Here is a 23,843-nt window from a genome sequence, read left to right on the forward strand (position 1 = left end):
ATGGACGACGGGTTCCTGAGCCTGGACTCGCCCACCTATGTCCTGTACAGGTAACGCCCACGGCAGGCCGTCTGGCGCCGCAGACCCCAGTCGCCCGCTCCGGGCTGGCTGGCGGGGCGGCCGCGGCCGGCACTGTGGCGCGGCCTCGGGAGTCCGCGGCGGGGGTGGGGCCCGCGCCAGCCCTGCGCCGGGCGGGCAGAGGTTGTCCGCGGCGCTGGCCTGCCGTGGTCCCGAGCCTCAGGGCTCGTGTGCGGCGGGGCTGCTGGCAGGGAGGGATTTCCTCAAGGTCCCAGGCTGGCTCGATTTGGGGACGGGTCTTCCTTGTGGTTTTGTCCTGCCGACACGCAGAGAGCTCGCCTGAAAATCTTAGGGATCCCGGGACGTTTCCCTTCAGCGTTGTCTTTCAGCGGTTTTAGCGCCGAGTTAGGCTCTGAGGATGAGAAGGGGGTAACAAACCCCGTTACGCGTCCCCTCGCCGTCCGGACCGCGGTGCCAGCGGCGCGCGGTGTAGGCGCTGCCGCAACTTTCTCGCCTTTTCGTCCCCGACTTTTGCCTGGCACTCGGTCCGTCCCCATCCCCATCAGTCGCTTTCTATCGGTCATGCTCATTCCATCCCTCCAAACTCCACTTGAACCTGCAGAGTCGAATGACGAATTTTTAACTTTGCTCGCGTGTCTTATTTTCCCTCCCGTAATTCTAGGTAAAAACCCCATCCGATAGCTGATTTGCCTGGATTTTACGAACCGAGTTTGAAAGGCACCCCTCCAGGTTGCGTCCTCGAAGTTAATGTGTTCGAGCTCTCCGTTTGTGGAGGTGGCCCCCACAGCCCTCAGAGCTCCTCACCGAGCCGTGCGATAGTCGGGTTTCCTCCCTGACCTGTGTCAGATTCCCCTTCCCCCGAAGCTTTCTCGTGAAGTGAAAGTGAAAGTCGCTCAGTCGTGTCCGGCTCTTTGCGACCCCACGGACTATGCAGTCCATGGGATTCTCCAGGCCAGAACACTGGAGTGGGTAGCCTTCCCTTCTCCACGGGATCTTCCCAACCCAGGGATCGAACCCACATTGCGGGCGGATTCTTTACCAGCTGAGCCACCAGGGAAGCCCAAGAGTACTGGAGTGGATAGCCTTTCCCTTCTCCAGCGAATCTTCCCAACTCAGGGATCGAACCCCGGTCTCCTGCATTGCAGGCAGATTCTTTACCAGCTGAACCACCAGGGAAGCCCAAAAATACTGGAGTGGGTAGCCTGTGCCTTCTCCAGGGGATCTTTCCGATGGAGGGATCCAGCCCCCGGTCTTCCGCATTGTGGGGGGATTCTTTACCAGCTGAGGTACCAGGGAAGGCCTCAGTTCAGTTTAGTTCAGTCACCCAGTCGTGTCCGACTCTTTGCGACCCCATGAATTGCAGCACGCCAGGCCTCCCTGTCCATCACCATCTCCCGGAGTTCACTCAGACTCACGTCCATCCAGTCCGTGATGCCATCCAGCCATCTCATCCTGGGTCATCTCCTTCTCCTCCTGCCCTCAATCTCTATAGTTTTCTCATACCGCTCCGCACCGAGGTCTCACACCTCAGGAAACGCATGCTTTCCCCTGCGTTTCTCCTTATAAAATGGACACAATTTTAGGATTTGTCTACATACCACAGAATTTTTGCTGTCCATAGCTGATGAGTACACAGAACTGAGAAATGGGCAATAGGGTAAGAATATAAGTAAAAGAGTGGTTAAAGAAAATTTGGTCATACTGAGCAGTTTACACAGAAGTGTCTATAGGCACCCATTGTTGCCACTATAATCTGTTTTAGCTTTGATAATGAGAAGTAGTAGTCACTGAATGTTTGCTATATGCGTTTTTAGGTGCTGTGTTTATAACGTACAGCATATATACTTAAGCATATAGTAATATTATATGATACATTTAGTGTGTCTAGTGTATAATACATGCTAATTGTGTAGTGTATATAGGCATATTTACTATGTACTGTATGCTTACTATTATGCACGTTTTCAGTGTCTCAGACCTCCAGATAGCCTTCTAAAGTTGGTTGGTAATAGAATCATCTCCATTTTATAAATGACAAAATTGCTGCCCAGAGAGTGTAAGTAACTTTCTCAAGGTCACAGTGGCTAGCTTAGTGGTAGAGCCAGTGTTCCAGATTCCAAGCTCTACTGACCACCTGGGCCACCTCTCTGTGTACAAGCAAATGACAGTGGTTACTTTTATTTTAAATATCAGTTTCTAGTTTTTCAGATTATTCAAATAAAAAAGCATTATTTAAATTTTAAAAAAATGTTGATTGACTCCAAAGAGTCTTATTAGACCAATGAATTGGATTGATTTCTAATTTAAAACTATTGTGTACTTACTACAGAAACCTACTTTTGCATTTATGTAAAACTTTAGATTTGAAAACTATTGATTTAAATTACTTTAATTGGAAAATTATTCACTTTATTTTAAAGTTTAATATTGTAAAACAAAGTGATAGACTTGTTCATGAAGAATGTCACCGTGATTACATTAGCTTTGTTAAAGTGTAATCATTGACATTTTAAAGTACATCAAATTTCGTTTTTTCTTTACATGCTTGAATATAATCACTGAAAAATATCTATATTTTCAGGGACAGAGCAGAATGGGCTGATATAGATCCAGTGCCGCAGAATGATGGCCCCAATCCAGTGGTCCAGATCATTTATAGTGAGAAATGTAAGTTTATTTATTGGGAAAAGGCCTGTAAGTCAAATTAGTAGCAAAATTGAAATTCACAACTATAGATAGATGACAGATTTTTGTCTGATAAAAGTATAAATGACTTAAACTAATCTTGTGGGTGTTTTGTAATTTACTTTCATGATAACAAATTTCATTTTGTCTTAAGAATGGACATAGTGTAAATATAAGCCCTAAATGTTATTTTATAATACATAGTGGTTACTATGTGATTGTGCTTTTCATTTACTATTTAATCTGCACATAAAATTGATATTGTATCCCTATATCATATCTTACATAAAATAAATTACATGTGGATAAATGATTTACTGTTTCATTTAGAATAAACTTTGGTTGTTGAAGCATGAGCATTTTAAACTATATTTTAACTATGAAATGTTTGGCTCAGTTTGAATGCATTTCTGATATTAAAGTGAGTGGATTATTTTCTTTGACAAAGTGTTCTTTCATAATGAATGTGAAATGCTTTGTAAATTGAAGATCATGCAGATGTTATTCTTCAAGGAAAGGATAAACAAGAGAGAATGCTTGTTTTGTAGTTTTGTGTGTGTGTGTGTGTGTGTATGTGTGTATGTTTCTTTCAGTTAAGGCTCTGTTATCCGAAGTCATTCCTCTTTTACAAAAACCACTTGTTTTTTCTGATTATAAGATAATGTCAAGAAATGTTTGTAAAGAAAGAATAATGGTATGAGACTTTGCCTTACCAAATATGAAAGTGTACTACTCAACTTAATAATTAACATGTGGAACTGGTGTAGAAATAAATAGATTAATAAATAATTAAAAATTATCAATGTAGGTAAGAACTTAATACTTGATAAAAAGGACATTTCATATCTGTATGAAAGATGGATTAATCAAGTAATGATGTGCATTTGGCTGTAAATAAAGTTATATCCCTGTATCATATCTTACATAAAATAGATTACATGTGGATTTAAGTTCTAAAACAGAACTGTAAACATACTAGGAGCAAATAGTGTAATCTTTCATTCTTAGGGTAAAGAAAGAATTATTAGGGAAGATGTAAAACCCAGAATTGATTGAGAAAAAGATCAGAAGGTATGAAACTGAAAAGCTTCCAAATTATGAGAGGGATTATACATGAAGAGATAATTAACTGGAAGAAATAGAAATGTCGGTGAAGAGCTATTAACCTCACCAGTGATCAGATAAATGAAAACTGCAACTTTTCCAGATTTGTAAGGCACTTTATAGAAACTTACAAAGCCATACATTTCTCTTTCAGTTAAAAATAATAAAATCTTTTTTTCAGGTTTAAAAATAATAACATTTTAAATTCTTAAATATATCATTATTAGAAAGCACAAAGGAAAAGAGGAAAATGACCCATCAATCAAAACTGATCTATGAGTGTATCAGAATATTTTCCTTTGTGCAACAGAAGACACCATGAGTAAGTTAAAAGGCAGTCCGCAGTGTGAGAGAAGATGTATAAACAGAAGGTTGATACTCAGAACCTTATAAGGAATTTCTAAAGAAAGTTAAAGAAACTGGCAGACTAATCAAAAAATAGACAAAGGGTGTGAAGTGGCACTTCATAGAAGACGTAATTTCATTGACCATTAAATAAGGGGGAAAAATCCATTATCATTAGAAATGAAAAATAATTTAAGCTATTTTGTGATGTCAGATAATTGAGAAGTATGAACAGATCTATAGTGTTCAGTTGGAAATTTTTGTATGTTTAGCCATTTTAGAAAGCACTGTCATGTATATATTTAGTGAAAGTGGGAAATTCTCACATCTTACAGCCTTTAAGTGCTGCTTCTCATGATTCGTTCTGGGTTCACTCTGGCTTATGGCTTCAAAGACATGTCCCTGGACTTCCCCTGGTGGTACAGTGGATAAGAATGTGCCTGCCAGTGCAAGGGACACGGGTTTGATTCCTGGCTCAGGAAGATCTTACATATCTCAGAACAACTAAGCCCATGTGCCGCAACTACTGATCCCATGCTCTAGGGCCTGGCCTGAGCTGTAGCTACTGAGCCTGTGTCTAAAGCTCAGCAACAGGAGAAGCCCCTGTGATGAATAGCCCGAACACCACAACCAGAGGGTAGCACCCACTCTGCACAACTAGAGGAAACCTGCGTGCAGTAACTAAGACCCATTGCAACCAAAAAAATTAATAAAAAAAAAAAGACATGTCCTAGGAGGCTAAGAGCACAGACTTCAGAGCCAGACCACCTGGTTCAGATTCTTAACTGTACCGCTTTACTGGCTCTGTAACCTTGGACAAGTCATTTTACCTCTCAGTACCTCTGTTTCCTCCTGTGTAAAGCGAGGATAATAGAAATAACTACTGTGTGTGTGTGTGTCTGTGTGTGTCTGTGTGTGTCTGTGTGTGTGTGTGTCTGTGTGTCACTCAGTCATGTCTGACTCTTTGCAACCCCATGGACTATAGCCGGCCAGGCTCCTCTGTCCATGGGATTTCCCAGGCAAGAATACTGGAGTGGGTTGCCATTCCTTTCTCCAGGGAATCTTCCCAACGCAGGGATTGAACCTGGGTCTCCTGCATTGCAGGCTGATTGTTTACCATCTGAGCCACCAGGGAAGATAACTACTTTATAAGCCACCAGGGAAGATAAGTGAGTGAATTATGCACATGAAATAAAGAAATATTGCTGATAACTATTATAATTTACAGTAATTTTTGAAAAAAGAAAATAATGGAAACCAACTATATATTTGTGTTTTGAAGAATAGATAAATGTATTGTCATACAATTGTATGCTGTATAACCAGTAAGAGGATCGTGTGTGTGTGTGTGTGTGTGTGTGTGTGTGTGTGTGTGTGAGAGAGAGAGTTGCTCAGTCGTGTACGACTGTGACCCCATGGACTGTAGTCTGCCAGGATCCTCTGTGCATGGAATTCTCTAGGCAAGAATACTGGAGTGGGTTACCATCCCCTTCTCCATTGGATCTTCCTGACCCAGGGGTCAAACCCAAGTCTTCTACATTGCAGACAGATTCTTTGCCAACTGAGCCATCAGGGAAGCCCAAGAGGATCTTAGATCTGTTATAATAGGGACAGATTGTGGAAACAATATTGAGTGAAAAGGGGGCACATAAGTTTTAGAAACTTTGAGTATGATAGTATATTAAATTTGTAATTTTTAATTAAAAGACTTTTAATATAAAAATTTTAATATCAAAAATTTAATGAATATAAAATTCTATTTATTAACCCAAAATTTATTTATGATTCTGTCGATTTAAAATATATAACCTTAAGACTGAGTATCCTAGTCCCACTTTAAAAAAAAATAGCATTGACCTGTAAATTATGCCTTGTCCACTGTATGGAAAAGTGAACAAAGAATGACAGAGATGTATATACACAGGCATGAAAGGACACATCACGGAGGGGGAAAATGCCAAAAAGCAGAATTAAAATGTTATACCAACTTCATTAAAAATAAACAAGAACAGAGCTACATTTATCTGCTTGGAAAAATGTCTGGAGAGACATGTAAACTGAACTGGTAGCAGCCATTCCCACTGGGGGTTGTATTCTAAGGACACACATACCTGTGTGTGGTGAGCGTGCTGAGTCACATCTGACTCTTGCCACCCCATGGACTGTAGCCTGCCAGGCTCCTTGCCCATGGGAATTTCCAGGCGAGAATACTGGAGTGGCTTGCCCTTTCCTCCCCAGGGGATCTTCCCAACCCAGGGATTAAACCTGTGTCTCCTGTGTTGCAGGTGTATTGTTTACCGCTGAGCCACTGGGGAGGGCACACGCATAAACACATTCATGTGTATTGTTTATTTTTTAATGAAAAGTCATTGGATGCTTAAAGTAGTGATTTTTATAAAACAAAATTGAAAAAAAGCTGCATCAGCAGTAGCAGCAGAATGGTTAGGCAGATTAGGATATACTGACATCCATACTGCATGCAGCCGGCTAAAAGTTTGTGAGCTCTTGTCAGTAACTGGAAAATTGCATGCTATAAGAAAAATAGCATAGCATGTCCACATAGATTTTTAATTGTGGCAAAAGAAGTATGGGAATATTTAACGTCTGGGTTATTTTAGCAGTCTGTCTGGGGCCTTAATCTGTTCTTTAATCTGTGCTGTGACATGAGGGCAGTTCAACTGCAGTGCCTCCTACCTAGTTCATTGTGACTAGCGATATGGTCTTGGGTATCAGACTGGATTTGCATGTTTAACCTCTACCTCCAAAGTACTCTGGGTCATGTGAACTTGTGAATCTCTCTAAGCCTCAGTTTCTCTTGTGGAAATGAGAATAAAACAGGATAAAAATTGTCAGTCTAAAGTTCCTTCAGTTGAGAGGATGGCAAAGAGCAGAAAGTCTGATACTGTCTCAGTGAGGATGTGGAAAGTACAGGTGTTTTCATGCCTTCCTGGAGGCACTGTATGTTGATCAGACCTTTCTTGAGAGGTTCGCCTGGCACTGTCTGTTAGCACCAACAATGCACATACTCTTGATCCACGTGTACAGCCCACGGAGGTGCTGAATTTGCACGTGTGCACAGAATACAGTGACAGGACAGTGAAAGAAGGAAAGCAACTTAAACACACATTGACAGGGGTGAATTAGATACAGAGGCCATACAACGCAGTGCTGTGCAGCTGTTTCAAAAATGCAGTAAATTTTGTAGTGGAATGCAGTGGGAAATTATGTCTTCTTCCCATTCTTGTTCCTCCAACTGGTATCATTCATAAATAAGCATATATTGGGCTTCCCTGGTGGTCCAGTAGATAAGAATCCATCTTCTAGTGCAGGTGGGTCTGGGAGGATCCTGCATGCCATGGAGCAGCTAAGCCCTTGCGCTCTGGAACCCAGCTTCCACCGCAAGAGTAGCCACAACAATGAGAAGCCCATGCACCATAACCGCGTGAAGACCCAGCACAGCCATAAAAAATAAATAAGCATATTTTTTTAACAAGCCTGTATTTTAAATGAATAGCTGCTATTATACACCTTCCTTTTTTCACTCAACAGCATCTTAGTAATTATTCCACTTCAGTATATTACAGAGCAGCATTGTTACTAATAGCTGCACAGGGTTTTGTTGTATGGGTGTACCATGAGGGACTTACCTCATTCTTTACTAATGGGAATTTCAGTTTCCAAGTTTTCTTGCTTTTTTATTTATGTTATCAAATACTCTCATAAATGTCCTTGGATGCTTTGGGTACATACAGGAGTTTATTTGTAAGAAAACTTAACTGGATTAAGAACTAGGGTCAGTGAGTAGTCAGTTTTAATTTTTAATAGAAATTACCAAGTGGTTTTCTATAGAGATGTGTACTAGTTTATATGACCTTGAATAATGTATTAGTGAATTTTCAGATGTTCTGGATTTAGAAAAGGCAGGGGAACCAGAGATCAAATTGCCAATATCCGTTGGATCATTGAAAAAGGACAAGAGTTCCAGAAAAACATCTGCTTTATTGACTACACCAAAGCCTTTCACTGTGTGAATCACAACAGACTGTGAAAAATTATTAGAGTTGAGAATACCAGCCCACCTGACTTGGATCCTGAGAAATCTGTATGCAGGTCAAGAAGCAACAGTTAGAACCGGACATGGAACAACATCCTGGTTCCAAATCAGGAAAGGAGTATAGGTCAAGGCTGTATATTGTCACTCTGCTTATTTAACGTATATGCAGAGTACATCATGCGAAATGCTGTGTTGGATGAAGCACAAGCTGGAATCAGGATTGCCGGGAAAAATATCAATAACCTGAGATACGCAGATGACACCACCCTTATGGCAGAAAGAGAAGAAGAACCAAGGAGCCTCTTGATAAAAGAGGAGATTGAAAAAGTTGGCTTAAAGCTCAACATTCAGAAAACGAAGATCATGGCATCTCATCCCATCACTTCAGGGGAAATAGATGGGGAAACAGTGGAAACAGTGTCAGATGTTTTTTTTTTGGGGGGGGGGGCTCCAAAATCACTGCAGATAGTGACTGCAGCCATGAAATTAAAAGACGCTTACTCCTTGGAAGAAAAGCTATGACCAACCTAGACAGCGTATTAAAAAGCAGAGACATTACTCTGCCAACAAAGGTCCATCTAGTCAAAGCTATGGCTTTTCCAGTGGTCATGTATGGATGTGAGAGTTGGACTATAAAGAAAGCTGCGTGCTAAAGAATTGATGCTTTTGAACTGCAGTGTTGGAAAAGACTCTTGAGAGTACCTTGGACTGCAAGGAGATCCAACCAGTCCATCCTAAAGGAAATCAGTCCTGAATATTCATTGGAAGGACTGATGCTGAAAGCTGAAACTCCAATCCTTTGGCCACCTAATGCGAAGAACTGACTCCTTGGAAAAGACCCTGATGCTGGGAAAGATTGAAGGCGGGAGGAGCAGAGGATGACAGAGGATGAGATGGTTGGATGACGTCACCAACTTGATGGACATGAGTTTGAGCAAGTTCCGGGAGTTGGTGATGGACAGGGAAGCCTGGCGTGCTGCAGTCCATGGGGTTGCCAAGAGTTGGACACGACTGAGCAGCTGAACTGAATATGTATTAGTGAAAAAAAGACAGCCCAGAGCATAAGAGTGTGATGTGAACTCATTTGTATTAAAAAAAAAAAAAGGATAGAATTAGAATCACCTAATATTTGATAGGATATATTTAGAAAGCTATACTAGAATCACTCTGCAGTTGCTTCTCGGGAGAAGGACTGGAAATTGAGTGGAATGGAAGCTTAGTGTGAACTTTCTGTACTGTTTGAGTTTTCTGTCATGGTGTGTATTCCTTTTTCAGTTTAAGAAACTGATCAAAATAAAATGTGAAAAAAATAGCCAAGTGAATATTTGAGTATATGCATGCTTAGTTTTTCCTTAATACACAACATCACTGGGGAATCTGGAGTCTGGCATCAACCCCGAATGTGCAGTAAGCTCGGTCACATGCATTGTGGCTGTGACAAATTCCCAGGTTGGTGGTCACCATCGCTGGGCTTGCTTTCTTTCGCTTATTGTTGTAAATCGTATACATGCAATAAGATATCTTCCTCCTAGACATAGAAAACAAACATTTTGTACTGTAGTGGTAGTTCTAAGCAAGAAAGACCGTCCTAATGCAGTTGTGTGCTCCATTTTTAGTTCAGGACGTCTATGATTATTTCCGGGCTGTCCTGCAGCGCGACGAGAGAAGTGAGCGGGCTTTTAAATTAACCAGAGATGCTATTGAGTTAAATGCAGCCAACTACACAGTGTGGTAAGACACATCATCACTATTCTCTGTCTGAATGTCTAAGGTTTTCATTTGGATGGCTTTTTTTAACTTTAATTTTTATCGAAATAATAAGTTACATGTGAGTTTAAAGGTCACATTGAATGAAAAATAGCCGTCTCTGCCCCATTTTTCCTCACTCACGGTCCCATTCCCTGAGGTAACAACTCCTCGGTGTTTTTCCTTAAAATCTCCTCTATAAATAACATACTTGGTTGTTTTTAATTTTTTAATTTTAAATATTAGTCTTGCCATGGAAGACACAGAATTCCATCTCCTATTCTGTCTCCATCACAGTTTGTTTTCTCTTTACCAAGGAATAACTTGTCTTCCAAACTCTGTTCTGTCGAGCGTCTCGTTCCTGTTGAGCACAGTGGGGACCCTTCAGCTCTCTTCTCCACAGATTTGGGCCCGTCACGTCAGGCCTGCAGCTCTCCCCTGTGTCTCGTCCCTGTCTTTGAGATCCCACACCTGTCCCTTTCCTGATTTACTCTCATTTTATAGATCAGATCCTCGAATAGAGGAAAACTTACAAAAGGACGTATGGGAAATTGTTACTGAGATTTTTTTTTTTATGTTTTAGAGAGTCTTTAGTCCCTTCTCAGCTTTACTAATAGAATTCAAGATTGGAAATCATTTTCCTTCAGGTTTCCAAAACTGTCCTTCTCTTTCCTTCAGCCTCTGTTGAGAAGATTCCTGTTCCTTCATTTTAACCTTTTCTTTAACTTTGGGGGTAGAGTTTTTTTATATTCTTTGGATAATTACTTCTCTCCTCTGTTCTTTCTGAAGTGTCTTTTAGTTGCATGCTGTAGTTCTGAGACTTGTCTTTTCTTATTTTCAACTCTTTTTTATCTGCTTTTGAGATACTTCCCCAACTTTATCTTCTAACTCTTTGGTCTGCACTCTTTTTTTTTTCCCTAACATGTATTTATTTATTCGGCTGCACTGGGTCTTAGTTGCAGAATGTCGGCTCTAGTTCTCTGACCAGGGATCAAACCCATGCCCCCTGCATTGGGAGCATAGAGTCTTAGCCACTGAACCACCAGGGAAGTCCCTGCACTCATTTTTATTTTACAAGAGCTCTTTTTCTGTTCTCTGGGTAGTCCTTTTTAGTAGCATTTTTTTTTTTTAATTTCATGGATGGGATATATTTTCATTTTTCTATTTGTTTGTTTTGGTCTCTTTCCTCCATGTACACATTTCTCTCAAATGACTGGTAGTTCTTGGCTCTCCTTTCACACCTACAGTGGAAGCAGGAAAAACCTGCTTTGGCATCTCTGCGTGTTGCAGAACTGCTCACCAAGAGGGCTTCACTGTGAAGTTAGTGGAGGTGTGGCTGTTCTGTGTGAAATCTTCGTATGTCAGCATTTCTGGGTCTTTTCTCCTGGCTGGTTTGTGGTTTTGAAGAAGAGCTATCAGAGGAGTGTCCGTTTGGCTCCCCAGTTCTGGGGGTCAGTTCTGGCAGGGAAGTCGGGTAGGGTGGGGTTTCTGGCCTGTTATTTGTGTTACTGTTTTAAATTTCCTTGTTTCCAGCCTTTACCTCACCCTGCTTTGCGTTGTGTCTGATATTTCTTTCTGCTTCCGATTTTTCCGGAAAATAAAGCCACTTGTGTGTTGTTGAGGTTTTTTAGGAAAACCCCAGTCCTCCTTCTCCTGCACGTTTTCTTCACTTGCGCATAGCGCACTTCACTTCTGGTCCCCGAGCGTGTGTGGGATTTTCCCCTACCAGGTGCTTCTCTGTGACAGCCCACAGGTGTCCTGTAATTTAACTGTAATGCCATTCGCTTGGAGGTAGTGTTGGATTCCGCAGGTTAAGGGCTCTGCTCCGCAAGCTACCCCCACCCGGGGCCAGTCGCAAATCCTGTGCTTCTGCCTGGTGGGCTGTAAATCAGAGGCTCCAGCATCCACTCCTGGGGCTGACTGATTTTTGAAAGTCGCTCACAGAAGTCAGGGAAACACTTAGGTTCACCAGTTGATTAAAGGGTCTGATAAAAGGTGGAGACACGCAGCCAGGGGAAGAAGTCCATAGGGTAAGGTCGGGGGGGCGGGGCGCGGGGGTCCTGAGCACAGGAGCTTCTGTGCCCGCGGAGTGGGGGGTGTCACCCTCCCGGTGTGTGGATGCGTTCACCCAGGTGGAAGCTCTCCGAACCCCTCCTGCTGGGATCTGATGGCGGCCTCCTCGTGGGCATGATTGCTTGGGACTCCATTTCCAGTCCTTCTCCCTCCCCTGTCTGGAGTACGGGAGGCGGGCCTGAACGTTCTAAGCTTCTGAATCAAAGCTGGTCTTTCAGGGGACCAGAAGCCCATCCAGAGTTGCCTCAGGAGAACTTGGTGTTTTTATAAGTCACTCAGAACTGTCAGTTTCCCATTTTCCATAGTTTGTTGATCTCTTGCAGTTGCTACGGTATCCCCTCATCCCTGTGGATGCATGCTTTTTCTTTATTGTCATTTTAGTAGGATCCTTATTAGAGGGTGAAGTTTGTCTGGAACTATTAGTGTCATCTTCCTTCACTTTGTGTCTCTAATACGCACTTCTTAGCTTGTAAGAAATTCTTTACTGTATACAGCTCAGAACAAATTAGAATTTATTTAAAATCCCTAAACTTATTTGCTGTTTTCTTAAAAACAGTACACCTGAAATTACCTTATAAACCAAACTGAATATGTATGTGCTCTGTGAAACCTAATTTTTAAAATTATAATAGAAATTCTGTCATTTCTTCTATTTAGCACTTCATTTTAAAAGGTAACTTAGAATAGTTTTTTTGTCCCGTCTTATATACTGAGTTGAAATATTTTGAGATTTTGAAGTAAAAATAGACCAGAACTAATTGTGTCTTTAGAGAAAAGGTGTTATTTAATGGTTTGACTTTACCTATGAAGAAATTGAAGAGAAACTTGTTTCAGTTATAAGTAGCGTTGTTATGATGGTTTTAAAAGTAAAATACTTGGTAATATTTGTAATGAAATTTGTGTATTATATGAACAATGTATCTAAATGAGCGAGTTATACCATGTGAGGAAAGAAGTTGTTGATGCTTGTGCAGTAGAAACTAGTAACCAGAGTCTTACCTGAAAATAATCACTGATTGGTTGTCTTTTCTTCTGTCTCACACTTGCTGCGTTTCACTATTTTTCTTTAAAATTCTTGATTCTTCCAGTCACCAGTTGTACAAGTTTGGACAACCACAAGCAGTTAAATCCCTGCCTTACTGGTTACATAGAATACTTACCAGAAATGTGTCTGTGTTGTTATCTTCTGGCTTCATCTGATGCTGTGCCTGGCCATGTACGTGGAGTAATGACACTATGGATACTTATTATTTGCTGTAGGCATTTCCGGAGAGTTCTCTTAAAGTCGCTTCAGAAGGATCTACATGAGGAAATGAACTACATCTCAGCAATAATTGAGGAACAGCCCAAAAACTATCAAGTGTGGTAAGATAAACACAAGAAGGAAATGAGTTGCTGTGCTAGTCAGTTGGTGCCTGCCAGTGGGTGACGAACCATGAGGCATTGTTCCTTCGTTTATGATCATAGTTGCTGCACTGGAGCTAATGTCACCTGTCTTACGTGTTGTTAGAACTGAGGTGACTTTTTGTTTAGTGTGTGAAATGGCACTTGACCCACAGTTGACACACAAATGTTTGCCGCCATATGATTTAAGACTTTGACATTAACTGTAATACTGCTAGAATCAGGAAAAAATTTGAGCAGAAAATCTTTTCAGTTTTCTGTTCAGTTTTCTATTCAGTGTGTTATAAAACGAGTCCCTGGTATTTGGTCTTTTGTTCATTTGTTTATTAAAAATTTTTTCATTGATGCTGGAGATACAAAGATGAATGAAAGTCTGAAAAGGAAAGCAGATAGTGAAACCAGTTATTTTGCAGAGCAGTGTGGAAAGTATGATAGTAGGGCTCTTACAGTGTGTGTTCTAAAAATGAAGCTCCTGACTTAGACAAGAGTATGGGTTTTATTAAGGAGGGAGGAGAGAAGTTTGGAGCAGCAGGACAGAGAACAAATAGGAGAGAAAGGCAGAGTCTGGACAGTTCCCAGCGTTGAGTGGGCCCTCATGCAGGGAGCATGCAGGGAGGCGGCTGTGGGGGGGTGGGGGGCACCGGGCTGCCGGGTCCTGGTGCAGGAGGAGCGGCCCGTGGCGCCCGCCAGAGCTGTCCCCACCCCGCACCACTGGCTGCCTGCTCTTCCTCAGGGTCACCACTGCTCGGTGTACAGTGACCAACACGCGCACACACTGCCCCATCGTTATGCCTGGAGTTGAGGATGATTTCTGAAAGGAAAGACTGCTGAGGCCAAGAGAGGACTCTGGGGAGAAACATGAAAGGGCGTGATGCGCTCAGGGAGCTGCGTGTGGTTCCATGTGGCTGGTGAGCCTTTGGGGAGTCTTGCAGTAGGAGCATAAAGAGCCTCAGGGACATTGACAAGGGTTTGGACTTGACCTTAGCCGCAGTGGAGAGCTTCTGACACATCTTAATGTAGGTTAGGTGTGTGTCTCAGGAGGTTTACTCTGCCAGCAGGTGGAGGATAGCAGAGTAGGCCCAGGGTCCTGGCGGGCTGTTGCCATGTGGGGGTTATGGGAGAGGATGTGGTAGGGCCAGGGAGGTAGAGGGATACATGTGAGAGAGGCTTTGGAGACAGAAGTTAAACTTCTCAGAAGAGTGATGTCTGTATTTTGGCTTGACCACTGGTTGAGAATGGTGGTGCCAGCCACTTGGGGAATTTTGGGGGAAAAAAGCAGCACATTTCTGGAAAAGAAGGGTAGATTCAGGATTGGACAAGTGGGCTTTGATGTGCTTATAGAAAACCTGGCTGAAGTTGCCCAGGGAGTGGTTGAACCATGCTCCCCTGTGGTTGAAATCACAGCTTCGGATGAGGATGCTCTGGGAGAATTAGAGGAGGCTGGGGACAGAACACAGGTGAGCATCGGCATTCGAGAGGCAGAGAAGTGCTCCAGGATGACAGAGGAAGGAAGCCAGATGTTAGTGTGCTCACAGAAACCAAGAGAAGGGAGTTTCAGGAAGAAAGGAGTAGATGAGAGTATCTCTTCCTGCTGAGAGGTCCAGGAGAGCAGGAGGTGGAGACAGCCCATGGGTTTGTTCCACAGGCGGTTGTCTGTGAGCAGTCCCCCGCCAGGGTGGGGTGGGCAGCCGGGCGGTGGTGAGGTGTCAGGGAGGGTGGCAGGGGCAGGAAGAGGAAACGAGCATGCAGCACCTACAGGGGACGCAGGAGGCTGTTAGGAAAAGAGACAGAGGAAGCAGCTGGTCAGGCTGTGTCTTTTGGGTTTTATTTTCCCCAAGCGGTAAAGACTTTATGATGTGGGGAAAAGTGTTAATGAAAGGGAAAAGGCGAGAAATCTGGAGAAAAAGGGAACAGAGTCAGGGCTTGCTTGGAGTTGGGAAGGGACCCAGTGCACAGGTTAGCCTTTGGAGAAGGAACGGCTCTCAGCTGCAGACCTGTGGTGGAGGGGACTGCTCTCTGGCCCAGTTGGATAATGATTATCTGCATAATCCAATACTGTCCTTAAGAAGGAGTATGAACCCTAAATAGATACTTATCTTCTCAAACAGTTACAACATAATAGATGTGAGAGGAAGTAGCACTTGGCAAGGCATGGAAGTGATAGCTATTGCGGATTTCCATCTGTAGAATTTTAAACAGCTTTGCCTCTGTCACTTCTTTCTTTCTGAGAAGATGATGGTTATATTCCTGAAAAATTGCATTATAAAAGTTATTTTAGTAGAAAAGTGACTAGACCGTTTTAGTCCCTCTTTTAAAAGTTATTACATCCTTCGTAATAAGGTGTTTTTATATAAAAGCTGTAAAAGTCCAGACGGGAGTTCCCTGGTGGTCTAGTGGTTAGGATTTGGGGCTTTCACTGCCATGGCCTGGATTCAGTCCCTAATCAGAGAACTGAGGTTGCACAACCATACAGCATGGCCCAAAAAAAAAAAAAAAAAAAATCCAGAAAATTACCTGAAGAGATGTATAGACTATGTACTATTTTATCTTAAAAAAAGAAGTGTCCAGACATCACAAGCTTTCTCAGGATTTGACTGCATCTGGCTTTTGCTGAAGAGAAGTAGCTGCTTTCTCTGGACACTGCGGACTCTCATTAACACATTACCATCTATCATTATGAAAAGCAAAATACAGAGCTACCCAGAGCAGTGCTGTTGGAAACCCAGGAGTTCTTAATTGCAGTACATTTTATTTTTTAATTTTCTAAATTCAGTTTTTAAAATTTATATTTACTTATTTTTGACTGCACTGAGTCTTCACTGCTGCACATGGGCTTTCTGTAGTTGTGGCAGGCGAGGGCTGCTCTTCATTGCCCTGTGCAGGCTTATAGCAGTGGCTTCTCTTGTTGCCCAGTACAGACTCTCGAGCAGGAGGGCTCAGTAGTTGCAGTTCCTGGATTCTAGAGCACAGACCCAATAGTTGGCTCACAGGCTTAGCTCCTCCACGGCATGTGGGATCTTCCCAGGCCAGGGATCAGCCCTGTGTCCCCTGCATTGGCAAGCGGATTCTTACCCACTCTAAAACCAGGGAAGTCCTGCGGTGCGTTTTAAATTTCCCACTCCACTAGTTGCTGTCATAACTAGGATAGTACAAGTAATTCAAATCATGTATGCCAATTAATTGCACTTTTTATTAAATTCTCACCATGAAAACTTACACTGTAAGATCAACCCCTGTATTTAATTAATAATCATTAAATCATGGAACATCTTAGTATTTTGCTCTGATAAATCATTTTGACATGGTGGAGGACCTAATTCTTAAGTTTTTCCTGAATTACAGAATTTATCAGTAACCTGGAAAAATAAATTGTTACTAGTGTTCACCGACTTATAAGTCTTCTTAAATAAATTATGTAGAAAACTTTCCCTCTGGGATCTTCCTTTTGGTAGAATCTTAGCTTCTTAATATTGTCTAAGATGAAGTTTTAAATTTTCCATGCATGTAGAGTAGGTCATCCATTAAGCATTAAATCTTTCTTTAGCCATTTTCTCCATCACCTCTGGTCATTTTAATATAATGAATATTAATGGTTTTTTAAAAATAGCTCCATTGAGATAAAATTCACATATCATACTGTTTACCCATTTAAGGGGTATATATGTCCAGCCATTACATATATGTCCAGTAAATTTTGGAACATTTTCACTGATAGATTTTTATAAATATGTCAGCTAAAAGAAATTATACAAATAGAAACCAACAGAGAACTCTTAAAGTATTTTCCTAGTACAGAAATTCCTCTTCTGACCAGCTTGTCACAGCTGCTTGCCAGAGTAGACGTGGATTCTGTTTTGCCCATGAGCTGGTGAAATAAGCAGTTGCTTGAATGGTCACCCTTCGGCCTTAAGGAAAACCGGCAGCCTGTTGGTACACAGAGGGGCTTCCATACTTGATGAGACAGGATCATGCTCCCTATAGTCAGGCTGTGACATCTGGGCATGTTGAAAAGTCTTTCACAGGATATTGTGGTTGTTGAGAGATTACTGTTCTTCCAGATTTAGCTGCATTTAAACCTGTAAGCCCTTGGTACATGGATTTATTTTACATGAAAATCACTGTTTCTGTTTCTCAGTTGTTATTCAGCGTTCTGAAATTTTTTCTCTTAGAGTTTCCCCTGTGGTACCTTTTCTCCCCAGTAGAGTCTTGAGAATTAGAGGTGAATTTCAGTTTCTTGCATGTCCCTCCGCATCACCTAGTACAACACATGCAGCTGATACTTTGGTTTGGGGGTAAATTCACATAAAACTTCGTTCTGTTGAATTCAGGCATCATAGGCGAGTGCTGGTGGAATGGCTGAGAGACCCATCACAGGAGCTTGAGTTTATTGCGGATATTCTTACTCAGGATGCAAAGAATTACCATGCCTGGCAACACCGACAGTGGGTTATTCAGGTATCATCTTCTTATTACAGTGTTATTCACATTTTAATTTTTTTAACAAATAATTTAAATTGCTATCAGATTATAAGTATACTTAAACTGAAACACATATAGATCATTACACACAATAATGATTAAGATGATTAAGAACTATCAAGATACTTAATTAAACCTGACATCCTTTATGTTGGTTAACTTTCATGATCTATTGGGATATGTTGATGAGTAACTTCACATTAAAGAATAATAATAGTGACTTTTTAATAGTTTTTGATTGAGTTTACATCACATATTATATTTGCTAGCAAATTGAATAGAAAAAGTAGTTGTAAATTTTTGATCAGTTCAGTTCAGTCGCTCAGTCATGTCCGACTCTGCAGCACGCCAGGCTTCCCTGTGCTTCACCAGCTCCCAGAGCTTGCACAAACTCATCTGCATCGAGTCAGTGATGCCATCTGGCCATCTCATCCTCTGTCGTCCCCTTCTCCTGCCTTCAGTCGTTGCCGGCAGTGAAGTTTTAATACAGCTGTGTTATTTTCATTAACAAGGACATTTTATGTATTAAGGTATTGCATACATAAACCTTGTAATCTGATTTTACAGTAACTATTGAGTATTTTATTTCTGCCTACTTGTTAAAATTTTATGCTAAATCCTGAATAGAAGAAAATAGTTACAACTCCCACTCTGGGCATTTTTATTTGTTCCATCAAACAATTGTAGTGTTGTGTCTTGTGAATTTTTTCCAGTGATTGCTGCTTTCTGCACTATTTATTATACCATGAGTATTTCACCAAAAATTTTCAAGTTGTCTTTGTTAGTTCTCTTCTCTCCATAATTTTAAAAATTAAAACAGCTTTGTAACGTAAAAATTTATATCTAAATCCAATTGTGTATATTTATCTACACATATTTTAATATAATATTACCATATATGTGCATTTTTGAATACTTTTTAATATATGTAATAATATCAAATCACATAAAATTAATATACAGTAGTATAGGTAATCATTGTCTTATTACTGAGTTTGGCTTTTTCTTCTACATTTTCAGCTTAAAGAATGCATAAGGACTTCCTTCGTGGTCCAGTGGCTAAGACTCCGCCCTCCCAATGCAGGGGCCTGGATTCAGTCCCTGGTTAGGGAAGTAGATCCCACATGCCACAGCCAAAGTTCCTGTGTGCCACAGCTAAGAGCCACACAGCTGAAACAAAACCAAAAGCAGTACATAAGCACTTAGTTAGATATACTTTTTTTTCCCTTTGGATTTAATCTTTAGAATAGTTCTAAAAAGTTGGGTCAAGTAGTTAAAACCTCCTTCTAGGTATCTAGATTGTTTTCCACAGGATGGTACTGAATTGCAGCCACTTTGGCTGCTAACTCTTACTCCCTAATTTTTCATTCCTCATGACCCTTCCTATCTTTCTTTGTGGCTGCGCCATGAAGCGCGCAGGATCTTAGTTCCCAGACCAAGGATCAAGCCTGTGCCCCCTGCAGTGGAAGGCAGAGTCTTAACCCCTGGACCAGCAGGGAAGTCCCCCATGCCCCTGTCTTTGATGACTTTTCCTTCCCTTCTGTCTCCTTGACCTGCAGCATCACTCCCCTCCAAATATGTAATGAGTCCGTGTCTTCAGTTCTACCTGCTTAACTTTGTTAAAGTTTTATTTCTGTTTTTTTAAAAAATTTTTGATTATTTATTTATGGCTATACTGGGTCTTTGTTGCTGCATAGGGCGTTTCTCTAGCAGGGGCTACTCTTGCTCATGTGCAGGCTCCTTGTTGCGGAGCACAGGCTCGGGGGCTTCAGTAGTTGGAGCACACAGGCTCAGCAGTGGCGGCTTTCGGGCTTTAGAGCACAGACTATTAAGTTGCTCCGTGGCACGTGGAATCTTCCCGAACGAGGGATCAAACCCATGTCTCCTGCACTGACAGGTGGATTTCTGTCCACTTCACTAACAGGAAAGTCCTTATTTATTTCTTTTCATTGTTTATAAATAATAAGACATTCCTAATTGAATGTTTTATTTTTTTATGTTCTTTTAGGAATTTAAACTTTGGGATAATGAGCTGCAGTATGTAGACCAACTTCTCAAAGAGGATGTGAGAAATAACTCTGTCTGGAACCAAAGATATTTCGTAATTTGTAACACTACGGGCTACAATGATCGTGCTATATTGGAGAGAGAAGTCCAGTTAGTAATCTTCACTTGTTCACTCCTTAAAAGAATATTTGTGTGCCTGCATGTCTCACGCATCAGGATACAGCGTAGATGAAAGACTGCCCCAGTCCTACCCTCTCATGGAACAAATAGGGCAGGATAGTTAGATGAAACCTAATGATAAATATAAAATTAATACTGTGTATAGGAAACCTTTACTTTTAGTGTCTTAAGTTTCTTGAAATATTGTTGGTACTGTAGATTGAGGAGAAATCATATTTCATAGTGTCTGAGGAGCTTTTTTTAAAACTGTCTCATTAAATGTTAGGTAACAGTCCCTGATGCTCCGTTACTTACTCTGGTGCAGGGTTTGGGGCCCACTGCGTCTGTATTGTCCTGTGCATTCTGCATTGTGTGGCCACATTCTCTGCCTTGATGCCCTGGATCTCAGTAGTAAACCCCATCCTAAGCCCCATCACCTCCGGGTGAAAAATGCTCTAGCATACAAAATCCTGTCAGAAGATCTCCAAAGTTCTGAATTGACATGAATTTCTATATTTTATCCATAACCATCTTTTCTGTCTTTGTCTGCTTTATCTCATTGTCTGTTTAAAACTTGAAAAAGTTTATTGTTTTTATAGCCTGATGAGACCATAGTCATATTGTAATGGTGAAATTTGTTTGAGCAGCTCCTAGGAAGAGCTGATTTTATGGTACGTCTGCCTCTCCCTTGCCCTTATTCTACTTGAAACAGGGCAGCTGGCAGTAATTTTACCTGTTCCAAGCAGCTGGGTCTGGTGATTTAAATTAACACACACACACACAGAGTCTACAATCCAGTGTCCTACATTAATTCTCTTCTCCAGATTTCTTTATAATTTTCATAATGATGAATGAGTTTATTACTTTCTGTGAAAAAAATGCTATTAAAACTGCACCACAGCAAAACTAAGATTACTAACCTTTAGTCAGTGACTTACTCATTTGAGCAAGTATGTAATGAAGCAGAGTTCTATAACTGCCTTGGAATTTTGTCTGATTGGATTAAATTAATAATCTTGTTAAGGGGAAGAGAAAAGTAGAGAGTGGCCATTTGGAATGGGAACCACTAGTGATAGTTTACTAGTAATCTTGTTTTGGAATTGACTATATAATCTTCTTGTCTATTTTTTTATTATAGCTTTGAAGATTATTTAGTTCTCCTTTCTCAGTGAGTAATGATTTTTCTGGTATAAGTAGATGTTAGACAAGATTTTTTCCCCAAGGTTGCTTTAGCGAAAAAAGGAAAGTCTCCTCATTTTGCTGACATTTCCTTCATAGGGAATGCCTAAGTGAAAGGAAATCTCCCACATTAACTTCTTTTCCATTTGTAAATTGAGCCTTCATATTACTAGTAAATAAGCATTGACCACTGCAGCCTCAGGGAGTCTCTAATTTAGACACAATAACCGAGGGAGGTCCCAGGTCCACCAGGAGAGGTCAGTGGAAGCATACAGCCGCGTTGTGAGGCAGCTGTACAGAAGCTGTTCCTCATTATTGTCACTGCTCTTATAAAGTGATACATGTTTATTTGTGACCTTTTCCTTACAGGTACACTCTGGAAATGATCAAACTAGTCCCACATAATGAAAGTGCGTGGAATTATTTGAAAGGGTAAGAGGTTGTTTTTGCTTTTATTTTTTAACCTCCTAATATGAGAGATCATAAAATGTGTTCCATCATCAGAATCCAGAAGGATACTAAAGAATTCTCCAGTTCTCTGTCTCTAAGAAGGTAAGTGGAAGAGTGTTGTGACAGCACCCGGGAACAGTGCCCTCTGCCCTTTTCTTTACCTCTTAAGCACATCCCAGCACAGTTTTTAGAGTAGTCCGTGAGTAAACAGTAGTACCATTTTAACTGTATTGATGAATCCTGTGTCTTTATGTCACAGAACGGAAGACACACACCAGTCTCTCTTCAGCTCAGGATCACAGGAACATGAGATACATCATTTCTAAGCAGATTGCACAGATGCATACCCACTCTTTCTGTTGCATTTCTGGAGATCTCCTGTAACACAGCTCACTCCTTAAGCCAGCATGCTCTCTCTTGCCTGGCCTCTGACTCAGCAGGCCGTTTGTTGAACTGAAAGGTCTCCAAGGGCACTAGGCCCAAAGAGCACAGAGTATGGAGCCCAGTGGCGTCTGCGTCTGTCAGAGGCCAGGCTCGGCGATGGCTGGGGAGCTGAAGGGATGCGCGACCATCTCAGGGAGCAGAGACAGCTCTCCTGTCTTTTTTTCCTCGCTTTTAAATTTTGAGATGGTTTTGTTTTGTTTTTTCCTTTAGTTTTGTGTGTTACAGTTTGAGTTATAAATGATTATCTTTAAACGTCGTTATTCTTTTTAGCTAATTTTACTCTGCTCTTAATTATCCATCATAAAGCTCAGATTTAATTTAAAAATTTCATTTTAGAGCCCTGCTAATCTTTTAATGACCTATGAGGAAAGAATCTAAAAATGAATGGATATATGTGTATGTATAACTGATTCACTTTGCTGTATAGCAGAAATACAACATTGTAAATCAGCTATATTCTAATAAAAATTTCATTTCAACCCCACTCAAAATACTTTTTTTGCTTATATTACAGGGCTCATTTTCTCTTAATCTTTCTACTATTCTTGTTCTTCCTTGTCGAAATTGAGAATAGTTTTATTTATTTTTTAGGATTTTGCAGGATCGTGGTCTTTCCAAATATCCCAATCTGTTAAATCAATTACTTGACTTACAACCAAGTCACAGCTCTCCCTACCTAATTGCCTTTCTCGTGGATATCTATGAAGACATGCTAGAAAACCAATGTGACAACAAGGAGGACGTTCTTAATAAAGCGTTAGAGGTGAGCTGGCAGGACACAGCACTTTTCTTCTGGAATCTCAGTGCCCCAGTACGCATGCCCTTTTCAAAATACGGTTACTCAGAACTCCGTGTAGGGCTCTTTTGCTGTTCAGGGCTACACCCACGTCACTAGTGCACGTGGTCTATGGTCTGTTTCATTTGATCATGACCTGAATTAAGCTGTATTAGCCCAGAATCCCTGTTTGCCCTAGGGACTGAATTACACATTCCCTTTAATGAATTTTTGTTTTTCATTTTTAGTTATGTGAAATCTTAGCTAAAGAAAAGGACACTATAAGAAAGGAATATTGGAGATACATTGGAAGATCCCTTCAAAGCAAACACAGCACAGAAAGTGACCCGCCTACAAACGTACAGCAATAACACCATCTCGACGAACTTGATGGGATGCTTTTATTTTTTTAAGAGACTCTAATGAAGGAGTTAAAAACTAGAGCGATCATTCCCTTGGCCTGTGGTGTAAAGCATACGACGCACAGGCACTGCTTTTTAACATGAACTAAGTGTGATGCTCCTTGGGTGCTGCTGCTATTCAGACTAGTTCCAAGTAACTTGATTTTTTTTTAAGCAGGGAATTTGGGGGAGGGAGAGAAAACAGAAAGTCACATAAAGGAACTTTTGTAGTCTTATCAACATTTACTCTAACCCCTTAGCATCAACTCCCCCCTGAGTGGTTTGTGTGTCAGGATTTGCAGCGTTGTTTGCAGGTGTGTAAAGGATATAAGTAACTTACCTTCCGGTTCAGAAAACAGGGAATGCAGTTGTTAGGTCAGAGCTGCTCTGCCACACACAGCATCATGCTCTCGCTGTAACCAACTAATGCCAAAAGAATGGTTTTGTAATAAAATGACAGATGTATCCTAAAACAATGCCATAGTAGTTTGATTTTTTA

General features: G+C 41.2%; 1 protein-coding gene across 1 annotated transcript; it reads left to right on the forward strand.

Moving 5' to 3' along the window:
* FNTA (farnesyltransferase, CAAX box, alpha) lies at positions 1 to 23,314 on the forward strand. Its single transcript, NM_001161883.1, is given in 9 exon segments — positions 1 to 50; positions 2,621 to 2,706; positions 9,844 to 9,958; positions 13,307 to 13,411; positions 17,779 to 17,905; positions 19,938 to 20,086; positions 21,644 to 21,706; positions 22,760 to 22,931; positions 23,192 to 23,314. Coding segments are annotated over 9 exon segments (990 nt in total).
* Positions 23,315 to 23,843: the final 529 nt, after the last annotated feature.

Source organism: Ovis aries, chromosome 26, assembly GCF_016772045.2.
Source record: "Ovis aries strain OAR_USU_Benz2616 breed Rambouillet chromosome 26, ARS-UI_Ramb_v3.0, whole genome shotgun sequence".
Classification (NCBI taxonomy): Eukaryota; Metazoa; Chordata; class Mammalia; order Artiodactyla; family Bovidae; genus Ovis; species Ovis aries.